The 16,095-nt window shown below is 35.4% G+C and overlaps 3 protein-coding genes across 7 annotated transcripts in view; 2 read left to right on the top strand and 1 right to left on the bottom strand.

Annotated features, from left to right (window-relative positions):
- The window catches only part of LOC115234109 (junctophilin-1-like), a 24,228-nt gene extending 11,875 nt beyond the window's left edge, over nt 1–12,353 (top strand). Inside the window, exons 4-10 of the mRNA XM_029804862.1 lie at nt 4,607–4,902; nt 4,993–5,160; nt 5,393–6,478; nt 7,122–7,336; nt 7,584–7,721; nt 8,139–8,385; nt 9,967–12,353. Of these exons, the coding sequence (XP_029660722.1) occupies nt 4,607–4,902; nt 4,993–5,160; nt 5,393–6,478; nt 7,122–7,336; nt 7,584–7,721; nt 8,139–8,385; nt 9,967–10,026 (2,210 nt within the window). The 3' untranslated portion in view covers nt 10,027–12,353. The remainder of the gene's footprint in view (nt 1–4,606; nt 4,903–4,992; nt 5,161–5,392; nt 6,479–7,121; nt 7,337–7,583; nt 7,722–8,138; nt 8,386–9,966) is intronic.
- The window catches only part of LOC115234112 (cytochrome b5-like), a 44,759-nt gene that overhangs the window by 15,884 nt on the left and 12,780 nt on the right, over nt 1–16,095 (bottom strand). The window contains exon 1 of one of the 4 annotated variants that reach the window (XM_029804872.1): nt 481–628. The exons of the other annotated variants lie outside the window; for them this stretch is intronic. The gene's annotated coding sequence lies outside the window, so the exon portion shown is untranslated. Of the gene's footprint in view, nt 1–480; nt 629–16,095 lie in introns of those variants that run through there. 4 annotated transcript variants of the gene reach the window in all.
- Nucleotides 13,728–16,095, top strand: part of LOC115234114 — a 6,814-nt gene continuing 4,446 nt past the window's right edge. Inside the window, exons 1-2 of one of the 2 annotated variants that reach the window (XM_029804873.1) lie at nt 13,728–14,620; nt 14,860–15,036. In XM_029804873.1, the coding sequence (XP_029660733.1) occupies nt 14,932–15,036 (105 nt within the window). In that variant the 5' untranslated portion in view covers nt 13,728–14,620; nt 14,860–14,931. Of the gene's footprint in view, nt 14,621–14,659; nt 15,037–16,095 lie in introns of those variants that run through there. The other variant, XM_029804874.1, reaches the window with a different exon arrangement.

The raw sequence follows: 16,095 nt of genomic DNA, 5'->3' as shown, positions 1-16,095 counted from the left end.
GGAAAGAGAGAGAGTTGTAAAATAACGTAAAATTAAATTACACACATCTCTTATACGAAACAAATATATTCGATCACGGTTTTTAAGATTATAATCTACAGTATTAAATTATATTACGATCCACAAAGAAAAGGATGGTAAGAACATCCGCAACCTCACGTGACCCAGTTACATGGCGCAAATCGTATCCAATAATATGTCGTATAATTTAGCGACACATTATATAAGTAATCAAATCGTGATATGCAATAACAGCGATATCCCGTTCTGCATCGTATGGAAAACAAATGGGACAAAGTCAAACAATTTCGCACGCACGCGTAATAAAAAAAAAAAAAAAAAAAAACGTAATCTACTTTTTGCCCTCGGCGAGTATTAGCGGTATTAGCGTGCTGCAACCCTTTATGCAAATAGCGATGTGTATATGGAATATAAAGCTGTTAATATTATACGTGGGTTACCTTGATGAACTGCTTTTACCTTTATTTTATACGGCTCGGCTGTTATTTCTGATTTTTCTTGGCGTCATACTTTCTTACGTCACAGAATAAGCTGCCGCTGATCGCGTATAAAAATTGTCATTGTAAACTTTAAACCGTTCTTAATTAGTGAATCAGAGAATTTTTTAGAAAGATAAACCAGACGTAAAAATAAGATTATGATATAAAGCGATCAATTTTTAAAATTTTATTCAGTCACATTAAAAGAATTAAAAGAATATCCGCGAAAAAAAAATTTTATAGGGATTATATATATATATATTTCGAAATATATATAAAGAAATTGCCACTTTATTATCGCCGTGACGTATTAACGCAACCCAATGTACAGCTATGTAATAATGGCGTTGAAATCCAAGCTACATACGGTGCAACAACGCACGACGAGGTATTGAAATCAATAAGAAAGTAGTCGACCGTTTCTCTTTCAAAGTACATACAAACGGGTTTTAACGTATATATTACCGAGTGCAAATTACGCCATAAACGTAAACAAGTACATCAGATTAAAGTGGATGGCGCGTGCGCGACATATGTATATTGTTGCTCTATTTCTATTTTTTGAACTAGTATATACCTTATTCTCCTATAGTTTCAAATCAGATAGAGAATTTCTTCATTCGCGAAATATACGCATAAAAAGAGATATATACATGGAATGCGGAGAGATATCGCTCGGCGTTTATTTCATTTCCTTTTTCTTTTTGAAGTTTTGTTTTTCTCCTAGAACTCTCATTATCCCCAGATAGAAAGAGATATATCGTACGTCAGTCGAGCGTTGGGGTGGTTTGTGACAATCTGGTGGAGGCTGCGGACCGAAATACACTCGCACGGCCAATTCTCACCAACACCGAAATGTATTTCGATGTACGTGTAACCGACCACCATCTCGGAAGATGGCCGCGCTATTTCAGGCAGACTAGCTAGTGCCATATAGCGAATCAGGATCGTACAATACGTTTGACTTACCCTGTAGATTGTTCTTGTGACCATTTTAATTGATACGCTATACAATTCAATCATTTATGGCCAATTTTTTTCCACAGCATTTTAAGAGAGGGTAATGGGCAAATTTCGTTGGTGAGAAATTTCAAAAGAATGCAAAAAGTTTGCTGATTATTTTTTTTACAAGTAGCATCGACAAGCAGACACTGCGCTGCAATTAAATTAAAGTCCGCTCTGTGTCATACTTTTTATATGACAAATAAGTGCCAGAATGATTCCTGTTCCACGTTAAATTCATTCTATGTTAAACTCTGCGTTGCAAGTGGTCTACCAGGAAATGAAAAAATTTCATTAAAAACTATACATTTTAATTGATACGCTATAAAATTCAATCATCTATGGCCAATTTTTTCCACAACATTTTAAGAGAAAATAATTGGCAAATTTCGTTAGTGAGAAATTTCAAAGGAATGCAAAAAGTTTGTTGATTATTTTTTTACAAGGGGCATCGACAAGCAGACACTGCGCTGCAATTAAATTAAAGTCTGCTCTGTATGATTTTTATATGACAGATATGTGCCAGGATGATTTCTGTTCCATGTTAAATTCATTCTATGTTAAACTCTGTGTTACAAGTAGTCTATCGGGAAATGAAAGAATTTCATTAAAGATTATCGATCGTGTACACATTTATAGCTTACGTGTAATAAATGCAAAAATGTCTGCTTTAACGCAATTTACAAAACATTGTGTGTGTATGTATAAATGTAAATTTATATAAACATTTAAATAAATAGCGTTAGGTAATTAAGCATTGAACTGATAAAATATCAGATTGTATTCATAATTAATTAGCACTAAAATCGACTAGGAAAAAAACGACTTCTCCGACAATCTACATCACTGGAAGGTAATTTGCGCCAAGTTAACTTTCACAAAACTACCCATTTATTAAATAAATTAATTTTTATGAAAGCATCGTCGAAAGTTGCGGCACAATTTTCAAATAGTGAAAATTAGAAGCTCGACAATAATTAATCTGGGTCGTTGCTGACGGATACGCAAATCGATATATAATGGCGCGATCCACTTTTCTGCGGTAGTGCCGCGTAGTTTGGTTAACGTTTCTGTCAGATTTCGCAGTGTCTCGACAGCATTGAGGCATCAGTTCGAAATTCGTTAAGACCATCGGGAGATGTCAAATTTACGAAACTTTTCATGAAAATGGCTTTTCATTCCGATAAGAAGAAAATATAAATTGTATAACATGTATGAGCATTCTTAATCTCATTATCAGAGATGAAACGGAAAATGAAAAGGGAGACCTCTTTTACATACAAGATATACAAGAGTATATCGAAATGAAAATCTATATAAAAATAAGAAATAACTTTTTATATAAAAGAAAAAAGATGATAATGGTCTTGCGTGCTCTAAGAATAATTTACAGTAGTAACATGTAACGTCACTATAAAAACGAGTTTTAGAAAAAATATTAAGCAAAAACTCATTACCCCGACACGACCCGGTAATTTATAGCGTAATACATTTCATTGCCACGAATACTCAAAGAACATTCAAACTTTTACGTTTACATACATACACATACACACATACACATTTAGACAGACACATCAAAGTCCGAACGCTTTTCAGATTTGATATTCTATGTAGGTGCAACGGTCTCTGACCATACTTAAAAAATTAATTGCAAACGTCCGGTATGCATTTAAGACTGGCACTATCGCCACCGTAGAAATTTCAAAGATTCGTGTATATTGGTGTGTTATGAGCGCCGGGAACTGTCGCGCGCGTGACCCACTTGTTTAAACGCAAGTGAAATAATATTCCGTCGTTGAGAAGAGGGGAGACGCCTGGCGTCTCCATATATAGGGTATTCCACCAACCAACACCGTCGTACTGCCAATGACAGATTCCTTGATAAAAAAATTTGCGAAAGATTTTGCAAAACGAGAACTTGATAAAAAAATGAAAGAGAGAACTTTATAATTTTTAATATTAATTCTGATGTAGATTTTATCAGTGAATTAATAAAAATGAATAAGTTTTGTTTCTTTTGAAATAAATATTGTAGATACTAAAAAAATTATTACAACTGGAAACGAGTCCATAAACATAAATAATAACGCCGCAATGATGGAATACCTTGTATTCGCATCTAAACTGTGTTGGAGAATGACTGAGAAGGAAAGCATGATGCATATCCCAATGCAACATCCCAATCATCGTGCATTCGATCAACCATGTTTATATACCAATAAACATTGTCAATCCATTCAATGTAAAACATATTAATGTAATAAAATTCTTTTGAAAGAAAAACATCTATGCTTGCATAATAAAATGTCTAATTGTATATTAGTTGCATGCTGTTGATAATTGATATAATGAATTGATAAAGTGGAAACGATAATATTATAATAAAAATTGGCACATGTATTATTTGCTAAAAATTAATATACACACATATACATAACGACGTGCAACAAACTTATTCCAGAATTATACTGCCTCTTTCTCTCTCTCTCTCTCTCTCTCTCTCTCTTTCGCTCTGTCACGCTACCGTGCTGCAATTTTTATTTCAACAGGATGAGCATCCGGTTTTTTTCTCGCAATTTTTCATCGATTTGGAATTTGCGTATTCACCGAAAAAGCACGAACCTATAAGCACACTTGAGCGCATTCCATCCCTGAGCGGGCGCGCGTAATCACTCGCCTCGTGACTCACGCAAGACATTTCGAAACACGATCACGTTTTGGCAAAAACAATATGTCTTATTGTCGAATGTAGGGAATTCATCATCCGTAATGACGACTAATGTACGATTTTTGGGGAATGGCAAGAAATTTTTTGCATTTCACTTTACTTTTGCTCGACTAGATTAAAAAGTCTTATAAAAATGTTGTCTTTATTGCTATTGAACGGACGTTCAATAGCACTGCTTGATTTTGAAATCATACAATTATATTATTATTGATAACCTCGGGATATCTCAAATCTCGTGGAGAGATTTATTACATGTATCGATTATAAATTATTCTATCTTCTAATAGACAGGATGGCGTGTGATTCGCCAATGATACAGATCCTACGTGCTTCCGTTTCTATTCCGTTGCGTTATATTGATAATCTATTGTAGGTACTTATCAAGGTCAATGGCTTCGCGGCATGCGGCACGGATACGGGGTAAGGGCAAGTGCGCCATTTGGTTTGGCGAGTCACTACAAACCGCCGAAGCAAATGAGAGCATCCTTGACGTCGTTGAGGAGCGCCGATGGTGGACCGTTGATCGCCCCGACGCCAGAACCCACCGACAAGAGGGATCGTCGCGTAGACGACAGTCGAGGAGGATTCGTTCTAAAAGCTAGAAGCGACGATCCACCCGCCCGAAGAAAGAGCCTTACCGAAAAGTCTTTGAAGAAGGGCATTCTTTCAGTAAGAAGTCTGTCGGAATGACGGAAAATGATTCACAAACTTCTTATCATAAACTGGAGCATTATCTAGAAGAATGTTTTATCGATACAGGGTCTCAAAATACGGAAGCAAAGAAGTACCGGGGATTTGGAGAAGCGTGGTACTGGTGGCAGTATTAGAAGTAATGCCAGCTCTGCATCGTGGATGTCGACGGAGAGCTCGCAGAGTCAAGCGTCGGCGTCGGTTCACACCGACAGTAATGCGTCCTTTGTCATCGAGGTGAGTCGCTTGATTTTCTCAACTTTTTCAGTTGCTCGACAAGATCAATTAAATTTTAATTTTGCTCTTTACAATCATTAAATTTGTTTATTACCGAGAGAGAAAGAGAGAGGGAGACATGTGTGTATTCAATTTTATACATATATATAATCATGATTTTAAATTTGAATTAAAATAATTGAAATGATTAGTTTATAACGCGCGGCATCAACTGTACGACATCGATTTGCAGGACGAGCAGATGGACGCATCGGTAACAGAGACATACCTGGGTGAATGGAAAAACGACAAGAGGACCGGCTTCGGCATATCCGAAAGAAGCGACGGCCTGCGATACGAGGGCGAGTGGTTCAACAATCGCAAGTACGGTTACGGTGTGACGACATTTCGCGACGGCAGTAAAGAAGAGGGAAAGTACAAAAACAATGTGCTCATCACTAGCCAGAAAAAGAAGCACCTTTTCCTAATCAGGTCCGCCAAATTTCGCGAGAGGATAGAGGCGGCGGTAAACGCCGCTCAGAGAGCGAGTAAGATTGCCTTGCAAAAAGCCGACATTGCCATCTCCAGGACGGCAACGGCTCGAGGGAAGGCGGAACTGGCCGATATTGCCGCCGAACATGCTAGGGAGGACTCAGAATTAGCGCAGCAAACGGCGAGGCAATTTGCGCCGGATTTCCGGCAACCGGGTTTAGAAAGATTGAAAAATAGAGAGATACCCAAATACGTACCACCACCTCAGGACTCTGTACCTGGTAAAAGCATCCTGCACAAAGCAGCCAGCATGGATCAGCCTGGCGCCACACCAATCAAGACCGTCGATTCTACGGCGACGGCGATGACGACGACGATGACGATCGCAACAACGACGACGACGGCAACACCGACCGAGCGAGCGGCGAGCACCATCAGCAATGTAATGCAATCAATACGTAGGGCCAGTATGAAGCCGCTACCGCAGAATCAGCTGCCGCCAATGCAAAATCAAATACCGAATCAAGTACCGTCTGTTCCGCTGATGAATGAATCGTCCATGAACCAACTAAGCGCGCAAACCTCTCTGACCGATCAGAATCCGTATCAACAATATTCGCAAAATGTATCGCAGAATCCGGCTCCAGCGAGCCAATACCCAAACAATATACCGAACCAGTATCAACCGAATCAGTATAGCCAGCAAAACCAATTCCTCCATGGCAGTCCATACCAGCCGCAGTATCATCCGGCTAATCCATTGCAGGTTGATCAATACTCTGGTTATCAGCAGCAATCTATCGGGCAGCACAACTTTCAAAATTTGCAGGCTTACCCTAATCAGCAGGTGACTTTACTCGCTATATTGACCTTTGTGTTGTACCTTTCCGTTTCTCCGCGTGAGCTTGATTTCATCTGCGAGCTTTGTACGTGTTTAATCGTTAATAGCGATATTAATGATTAATTGTTACTAACGATTAAATAACCAGCGTCTAACAATTTTTTTATATATATGCTGTTTTGAATGATATGGTTGATTAAACTGGAACATAAGTTTACATATTTTTTAAGCTTTTAGATATAATTGAAAATTATTACATTAAATATAATAACACAATTACATATTAGCTTCGCTGCGTGTTTCTTTTTAATGAAGTATAGTAAGTAATAATAAGTAATAAAATTACATTCGTAATCCGATAAACCTGCAGAATTTTGAATAGTCTTTAACAACATACCAGACACTGGAACAAATACATGATTTCTCGACTATCTATATTCTATCTATATAATTTAATGTCGTTAATTGCTGAGATAGTTAATGCATGTTATTCATAATACCTTGTATCGCTTATCTCGGAAACGCATGCTAAATATTCTTGAGAAAGTTTCAAATATGGACAACGTCTGTCCATGTATTTGTTCTGTTATCGAAATCAATTAGCAATTTCTCGCGAGAGACTGCTAAAGTTACGTGAAATTGATTTCAGACGGCAATACCTTATCAATATGGGCCTGCTCAGGTGAATCAATACAATCCGCAACCAGTATACACGCAGCAAGAAATGCATTCGTCACAGCAATATCAGCCTGATGGTATTGGGGATGCAGCGAGACCATCGAGCTCCACGAGCTTAAGAAGAAACAGTAGAGTTCTGAGTCCTCAGGATCGACCTGGCACCATTGGCCAAACGTTAAACGACAGGTGAGACAAGATACCTCTTATATACATACATAAATCTAAAAGTTTTCAGATTTAAAAAAATCTTACACCATTTTTTAAGCATTGTGGCTCCTTCAAAATTATATATATATGAAAAAAACGATATATTAAAAAAATAAAAAAAATTTGTGCACGTTTCAAAACTTTCTTTTAAATTTCTCTATAAAATTGTAATTACATTTAAATAAGCTGAGAAAGTTAAAGGATCATTATGTTGTGCTTGGTACAGGCTGGATCACTATAAGAGGCCACCTAGTCGTGATAGTTCCGTAGATCGTTATGCCAGAGCGCATTCCCGGTTGACTGGATCAAGACAGCCATCCGTCGATAAAACTATACCGAATCTGCCCTCGGATATGCCCGATAGGTGAGTAACTTACATGTGTACGGCGTATACATTGATACATTGTAATTAAAATTTAGTTTATTAATTGTAAATATATATTGTATATTATATCTCGTTCCCGCATATATGCTATCATAGATTGATATTGCTCTCTGTCTTTCTCTCTATTTCATTATTTTTATTCTTGCAGCTATTTCTGTTATTACTAATGCGCGCATTACTACCATTTAGATATTATTACAATTATTACAATTTGAACAAAAATACAGGATAATCCATTTAAAAAATCTAAATTTAGAATTGCTGCATTCTAAAAAAATCCCTCTTTAAGTATTAAAAAACTATACACATTTTGTATAAAAAGATTTGATAAGAAATATTCTTTGCTCATTGAAACAATTTTTCATTAAAATAACTTTTTTTTTGTACGACGAATAGATCGACGAGAGCCCCGAGCGTGATGCGAGCGGGTACACCTCTAAACGGTTCTGTAGTAGGCAGCGGTGCCGCGACGCCAACGTATACAGCACCGACTCCCAGCCAATTTGAGGGGGCTTTTATAAAAAATCGTAATCCTGGACAAGAGATTTTGCCGAGTCTTGGACAGCCTAAACGCACCGAAAGCCTCTACGTGGCACCGACTCGCGGACCGTCCGGGAGCGGTGGTGGTAGCATCGTGCCGAAGGTGAGTCTTTATTTTCTCACATTTGCTCCTGCCCCTTCTATTATAAATGATGTGTGTGTGTGCGTGCGTGTGTGTGTGTGCGTGCGTGTACCTACATGTATATATGTATAATACACATATTCTCGCCGTGTGTACATACATGTACGTACACTCACATATGTCTTATGCACTGATGACGCCTTGGCATTTGCAAAATTTTGAAAAAAAAAAAATTACAAATATGTACCGGTTTTATATACACATGCGCGCGCATATATATATATAGTATTGAAATATTAAAGTTACGTGACATATTTTTATATATATTAATTATATCAAATCTACAAATCTACAAGTACTTATGTTTTGATGATTCGAGCAGAAACAAACTTCAAGAATCGCAAATCTTTTTATATTTCGTGTATTGACGTCATCATATTGCATTTAATTAAATTATCTATATTTATCTTATATAAATACGTATTATTGTTCATTGTATTTTTAAATCGTGCATTGCACCGACACTTCTATATACCCGATACTATAAACGTTTTCACAAATCTTCTTTCAATATATACATACAATTTCTTATCGTTTATCCACTTGGATAAAAGGCGATATTCATACAAACATTGATTTTTTACGCAAAAGAATTTTTTGAAACAATTTTTCCACAAATTACAACATTTAATGCAATTCGGTGAAGCGGTTTGCTTGATGTTTAGTCTATCAAGAAGTAAAATGAGACGCCTTTTCAGAATCAACATCGAAAATAATTTCGACAGTCGTTATGCGTTAATTAAACAAGATTACAATTTTTACCACTATGTTTCGATGATCCCACATCGTGCGTGCGAAGGTATTGCATACGTCGCAAACGATATTAAATTTGAATTTTTTCTTCGCAGCAGAGATATGTGAAAATGGCAAAAATGACAAACTTAATAGAATTAATAAAATTTTTCTACAAGAAAATCTTTTTTTTTAGGAAAAGAAATGTTTCTTTTTCCTATATTGCATATTATGAAAATTTTTTGATAAATGAATGATTGTGTAATTGCCGCGCAGATTATATAAATAATAATTTCCACAACAATTTTAAATAATAATAATAATACAAACGATTATATAGGTATTCTCAATATTCAAACATAAATAACATCGAATTATTTTCGAAATCTCCGCGAGAGAGTGTATTAAAAATATATTACATTAATTTCGTATATTGCGAATGCAACATTCCTCTGCTGCGACATGTAAAAACAAACAATATTGACACTATTTTCATAATTCGGGTATATAAATCATCCTTTCGTCTTTTCTTGTTTTTTCTCTCTACATTTTTTACCAATAGACTTTAATATATAAATATATGTATATATATATAAAATATATTTTTCTTTCAAACACTCTTTTCTCTCTCGCGCCTGCATTTTCGATGCACTACCATTTTCTCCCCTCTTTTTCCCTATTCAAATTTTTCTCAACATTCATCTTTTTATACAACCTTATCTATTTGTATTTTTTCTTCTCTCTGTCTCTGTTTGTCTTTCTGTGTAACTGTGTGGCGTTTTGTGCTGTGTTTTGTGCATGCCATCCCAGGAAGCAGACCGGACTGTCCCCGCCTTCACCGCAACGTCAAAGGGCCGCGCAACCCTCTAAGTATAAGTATAAAATATGCACCCACAAAAAGAGATAATACATACACATATATTTATATATATGTATACATATATATATATATATATATATATATATATATATATATACACACCCATACACACAGGAAAAGGAGCGCAGCTTCCGAGAGACTCGCTCACGCCACGTTTCGAGCCAAATCGGCTGAAAATTGCAATGTGATTTTGGTCGCCGTTTCCGCCCAATACATCCTAGTATTGCATAATTCAGCACCTTAATTCAAAGAATCAGGGTCCGATAATTGGCTGTCTCGGAATAATTTTGAATACGCATCTCCGACACCGCCTCGTTGGGTCGATGATATTTTTCTATGAATTTACGAATATTTCATATAATGTTATCTTAATTAACAAGCATGCAATTGTAATGCTTGAATGAATGTCCAAATGATTAATTATGCAAAGTTGTCGCATGCACAGACTACAGACCTGTGCACAAAATCGACTCGTTTGTTTCTCGTTGAACTCGTTATACTTTCGCAATTTACTTGATGTAAGACAGATTTTCAGAAAGGGGCCTTATACGAAAAAATGAGAGGACATTCTAATAATGATCACATTTATCATGCTACTAAATTTTCGCAATATTATGAGGAACGGGAAAGTACTTGTACCTGTGTAAATTGCTATTAGCCCTTAACTTTGTCGCGATGTCGAACAAAGATGCTAGTCGATTAAAAATTTTGATTAAAACAAGTGCACTCGAAACGAGCGATGTGCATATGTATTTGTAAAAGACGGATTATTTTTCTATGGAAACATTGCGAGAGTGTAATGTAACACGAATTATTGTCTACTCGTGCGAACAATTTACAGCTACCATCGATTTGATCATTGATGTTAATCTTGGAATAAATCCGCAATTGTATATCAATTTAATGCATAGTATAAACAATAAATATAATAAAAACAATTCAAATAAAATTTTCCGTTGCTTAATAAATTTTAGAGTACAAAAACATAGTACACATTCCGTTAAATTCGCTGCAACAATTATTGTTGTTATGATAAAGAGAGAGTGAATTAATTTCAGAGGATTAAATATTGATGATCAAAATATAGCCGAAAAAGAGCTGTATACCTTAAAGATTTTGAGATAGCTTCGATCGCGCGTATGTTGGTAGAGATAGAGAATCGTAAGAAATATTAATGAAAAAAGAAAACAGAATTTTACGCAATCTGTAGATTTTGCAAATTGTGTTTGAACATGTATATTAGCGATAACAATGTTGCTTTATTGAATCGATTCGAAATGTAATATAGTACTCGTGTGTGTAATATACGTGATAATATGCGCGATCACCGATAAATTAGTCAACAATAATGTAATATTTTTCAGCAAAAGGAAGCAACTAAGTGCCCTCCTTATATTTTTCCGTTAGAGATAGATTATAAGTCAAATAAGATTATTAATTCGCGCAATAGAGAGAGAGAGAGAGAAAGAGAAAAAGAGAGAAAGAGAGAGAGAGAGAAAAGGAATGCAAAAATATGCATATAACTACATTTACGAGTATAAATGGTGGATACCGTGGATACTGCATTGATTAAATACGCACATATGCAAACATATATGTATACGCAGAGCTAAGCTAAGGCCAGCGCACAATGTCACGTCCATTAACTGAGCTAATTAACAAAGTTTAAAAGGTAAGCTTGGCGCGTGGCGTGGAGGCGGGGACCATTTTTGCTTTTCGATTCTACTTTAAACCTCTAAAATTAAATGTTAAGCCTTTTTCGACCCTTCTTTCAAACCTTATCGCTACCCATCTACTTACCTACTCTTCCCTGCATTATTCGCTTAGATTATTCGATCGATCGATACTCTCTCGAGCTTAATCTCTGTATTATCAGATACCATAACTAGCTCTGTTTCTAGTTTGTAGAAACACCTCGTGTGTTCAAATCCTCAACCTGAATGGCTTATCTAACTTATTACAAATTACTATTGCTATTATAGAAACTAATTATTAGCTGCATTTACTTATATATTATCATACTACATGTCAAGAGATCAGAGCAGAGTTCAGATGACAGCTTTGCGAGAGATTCTCTTATTATTCATCACCTCCACGCCGCTTGCTTTTCCTTTTTTCTTATTCAAGGCGTTGTTTTTCTCTAACGCATGCTTATCGTCAATTTAAGTAAATACATTTATACACAGGAACTTGTTAAAATAAAGTGGCAATTGCGACAGAGTAAGCCTCATTCGATACAAAGCGCGAGCTTTGAGCAAGATCTTAATTAAATCTACGATAATTTATCGTTCATAATATAAAAAAAAAAAGACACGTGCCGAATGCGAAAATTATTTTTCATGCGTGAGAATTTGAAACGTTTGAAGGGAGAAAAAAGGAAAGAGAGAAAACGGGTGTTTTACGGCATTACGACCGCCTGCGGTAAATTTGTTTGTATGATGTCTATTCTTTTTATACGAGAAGAATATCCAAGTTACACACATACACATACACAAGCATACATACATACATGTATATATATACCGCGAATATGTTTCGTATAAATAAAGCTAATAAAACCTATGTGCAAACGATATGGCGGAATTATATACGATAATAAGATTAAGACCGACTTTGCCAATAATAACTTGCAACTGTGTACAATTAACTTTTACGCGATCTTTACAATCGGCATGTCGAATTTCTAATCGTCAGAGATTACTGAGGATGGCACAAACAAAAAAGTAACAAAACGTTATACTCCAAGGCTTTCGATTAAGCTATAAAAAAATACTCACTATTTTTATACACGGAGTCGATTGAACAATTTTTAATATATGTACATTAACATCTTAAGTTAAATCACAAAACATAGTTTCGACAATAACACAAGAATTACTCAAGAAATGCGGTAGGAAAGGATTTATATATCATTTGCGTAAATACGCAAATGCAATTGTCCAAATGCGACATTATTAAACCAAAGGATTGGATTTTGAGAGTCAAGTCGTTAATCTACCCATGTGTTCACGAATTACTCGCTTATGAACGAATCTCAATTAATATATCGCACGATCGTTTGAAAATAAAGAGTACGAGACAGAGACGTGTAATATGTATTCTTTCTTAATATGAATACGATGTTTTTCCTAATTTTTCGCACTTGAGAGTGCCAATCTTGCCAATAATTATTTTATTTCACATAACAAGACCTTTTCTAGGTATTTAATAAAGTAGAGTACAAAAATATCACATTCTGATTTGAGATATAGTATATAGATGCATAATTATTTGTATGTATAGATATGCAATCGTATAAATGTGTGTAGAAAAGGTCATAAACGAGGATGTGAAAATAGACGTAATATTATGTGTATTCAATAAATTTTCAGATCACATTTCGGACAAGAACGATTTTAATGTAGAAACTGTACCGATTTCCGTTCACCAAACAACGACATTACAAACGTTAATTCGATGTATTAAATGTTATATATTTATGTATATCATGTATAAGAGAACTTAGAGTGTGCTCATGATAAATTAAACAGCAACGCATAAATCGGACTTTCTTTTACCGTCTCTTTTTGTTTATCGTGTTACTTTTTTTTAGAAGAGCTAATATAAGAAATATTAAAATAGCTTCGATTAACTTCGAGGCTAATTAAGCACGTTGCATTTGTCGGTCCATTATTTTTTGCCCGATGTGACTAACAAAACTGCAGAAATTACGAGCGAATAAGTGAGAGAAGCCCCTCTCTGCTTGGCATAAGAAAATACTTAAAATTCTCTCGGATTTATTCGCATGCTAAACATATGAGTCATGGGTGATTCGTTGTTGGACTCAATTTGCATATTTCACGCGGTTGGACACAATTAACGAATTGCATCTTATAATTTGAAGTTTCTTTTTGTACATTTTACTATCTTAAAAAAGGAAATAATTTGGAAAAAAATTTAGCTTCAAAATAGCTTTAATGCCTTTGGGAAAAGTTTAAGAATTCAATCGTCAATCGCGAAACTGCAAAGATTGCCTCTGGCAATGTCCCGACGTAGATCTCCGCGAGCGTCGCGACGCTCGGCAAAGTTATTTTGAAAATAGTGGGGCGTTGCTCTATTTCTGTCGTGCTAGCCAGGGCCATTTAGTCTACGGTCTGGCTTCCTTACTAGGAAGCTGCGTATCCGAAAAATACATTAGCCGCTTTCGTGCTTTTGATTGAAAATTATCGAAAGATAGTTATGAGACGATAAACACGAGAAAGAGTTTTATCCTCGAATACAATCGCGCAAGACTTTTGATCGAGACAAGTGTAAACGAAGAGCCCAGCTGGCTATAATTATTGCTTCCAGGATAAACCCAGATGTAACGTAAATTCGAAGAGTCGTACCGAGAGATGTCCACTTGAGATTGAGATTGAGAAGTGTGACAACGTATTACAATTTAACGATACGATTAATCGTTATTTAATCACAATGCGTGACAACAGATGCAGTCGCGTTTGCAAATAATACTTGATTAAGCAAATCCGTGATGATGATGGAAGAAAATGTTTTGAATCTCGTCAATGAGCATATCGATTGATGTAATTCAACGATACAAACTGTGTAAGCGTATTTTATATTATATAAAGTAATATATAATATATTTATTGACTCTACATTTGTAGAGTTATTTATCGATTATATATATACGTATATAATTTATTTATATATATAAAATTTATTTTTATAAATATATATATTATACATATGTACACATTATTTAACGGCACGAACAGCAATTTAGAAAATGGCACAAAAAAAATTTGAATCATAAGAAACGGCAATAATTCTCATCTCCGCAGGTGAATAAAACTCTGAATGATTTTAAAGCAACTTGAGGATATCTGCTTAGTAATTATTGCGAAGGAACAAACATGTTTTGGGTCGAGCCTGACGAAGAGGAGGAAGCGTTGCTATGCAGTCCTGCTCTGATGGCTAGACGAGCCTCAGAGTCTTGGATCGTTGCACCTCCCGTAGAGGTACGCTAGATAAAATTCTACAATACGTAGCATCGACAAAAATTGCGTAAATCATGTGAAAAGGTTTGAAAAATACAACAAAAGGATGAGAAAACAAGAGACAACGAACAGGAAAAAGATATTACTTGCTCGCAGCCGTTACGATGGGATCAGCCCATGTTTAGCGATAACGTATGCTTGACGAAGTGTAGAAAGCAGGTTTACAAGTAAAATGCGTAATAACCAGGAAGGGTCAAGCAGTTCAGTAAATACGATAGGTTACGTAAATATGGCGCATGGAAAATATGCGTGTCGTTTAATTCCGTCCTCATTAAGTAGATCGCGTGATTTTTATTAAAAAAAAAAACAATAACGCACGAATATATGCTACATTATTCAGCGTGAAACGCAAAATATGGTTTCTCCAACATTATTTAAATGTATGCCACAATTTAAATATGCGACATATTTTATGTGTATACATAGTATGTGCGTATCACGAGAGATGAAACGTATACACACAATTATGCAACCTTTGGCCAACTTTGCCGAATAACTATTGCACAACAGATTTAGAATATCTCGTGAGGATTGCGGAAACTCATGCAAAATTTTCTCATAATGATCGCGATAATATACACGAGTATTCTTTCTGTGAAAAAAAAGTGATATATGTAGTTTTTCGGCTACAGTTGAAAACCATTCCAAAAGAAAGATGTTTGCTTAAAATTAATTATATACAATGTGTATGAGTGTGTATGTATGTGTAAAAATAATATATGTATGAAGAGAGAGAGGTAGAGCTGATTTAAAAAAAAAAAAAAAAAAGCTTTGAAAAGTATAGAGAAAAACATATGCTGAAATAGTAATTTTGGACATAAAGATGCACAATTTCGTTTAAAATTGATCTGTGCTTTTTATAAAGACCTAGCTTAGGTTAATTTCATTAAATGTATCGACACAAATTGCAAAGCACGTTATATGTTTACAAAACCGATCCTTGAACGTTAGAATCTCTTGAAAAGTTTGATCAAATCTATTAAATCTTGCTCGAAGAGTTGACTTGACATTATTCCCCCC

This window comes from Formica exsecta, unplaced genomic scaffold, assembly GCF_003651465.1.
Source record: "Formica exsecta isolate Colony F162 unplaced genomic scaffold, ASM365146v1 scaffold194, whole genome shotgun sequence".
Classification (NCBI taxonomy): Eukaryota; Metazoa; Arthropoda; class Insecta; order Hymenoptera; family Formicidae; genus Formica; species Formica exsecta.
This window is presented reverse-complemented; position numbering and strand designations above follow the sequence as displayed.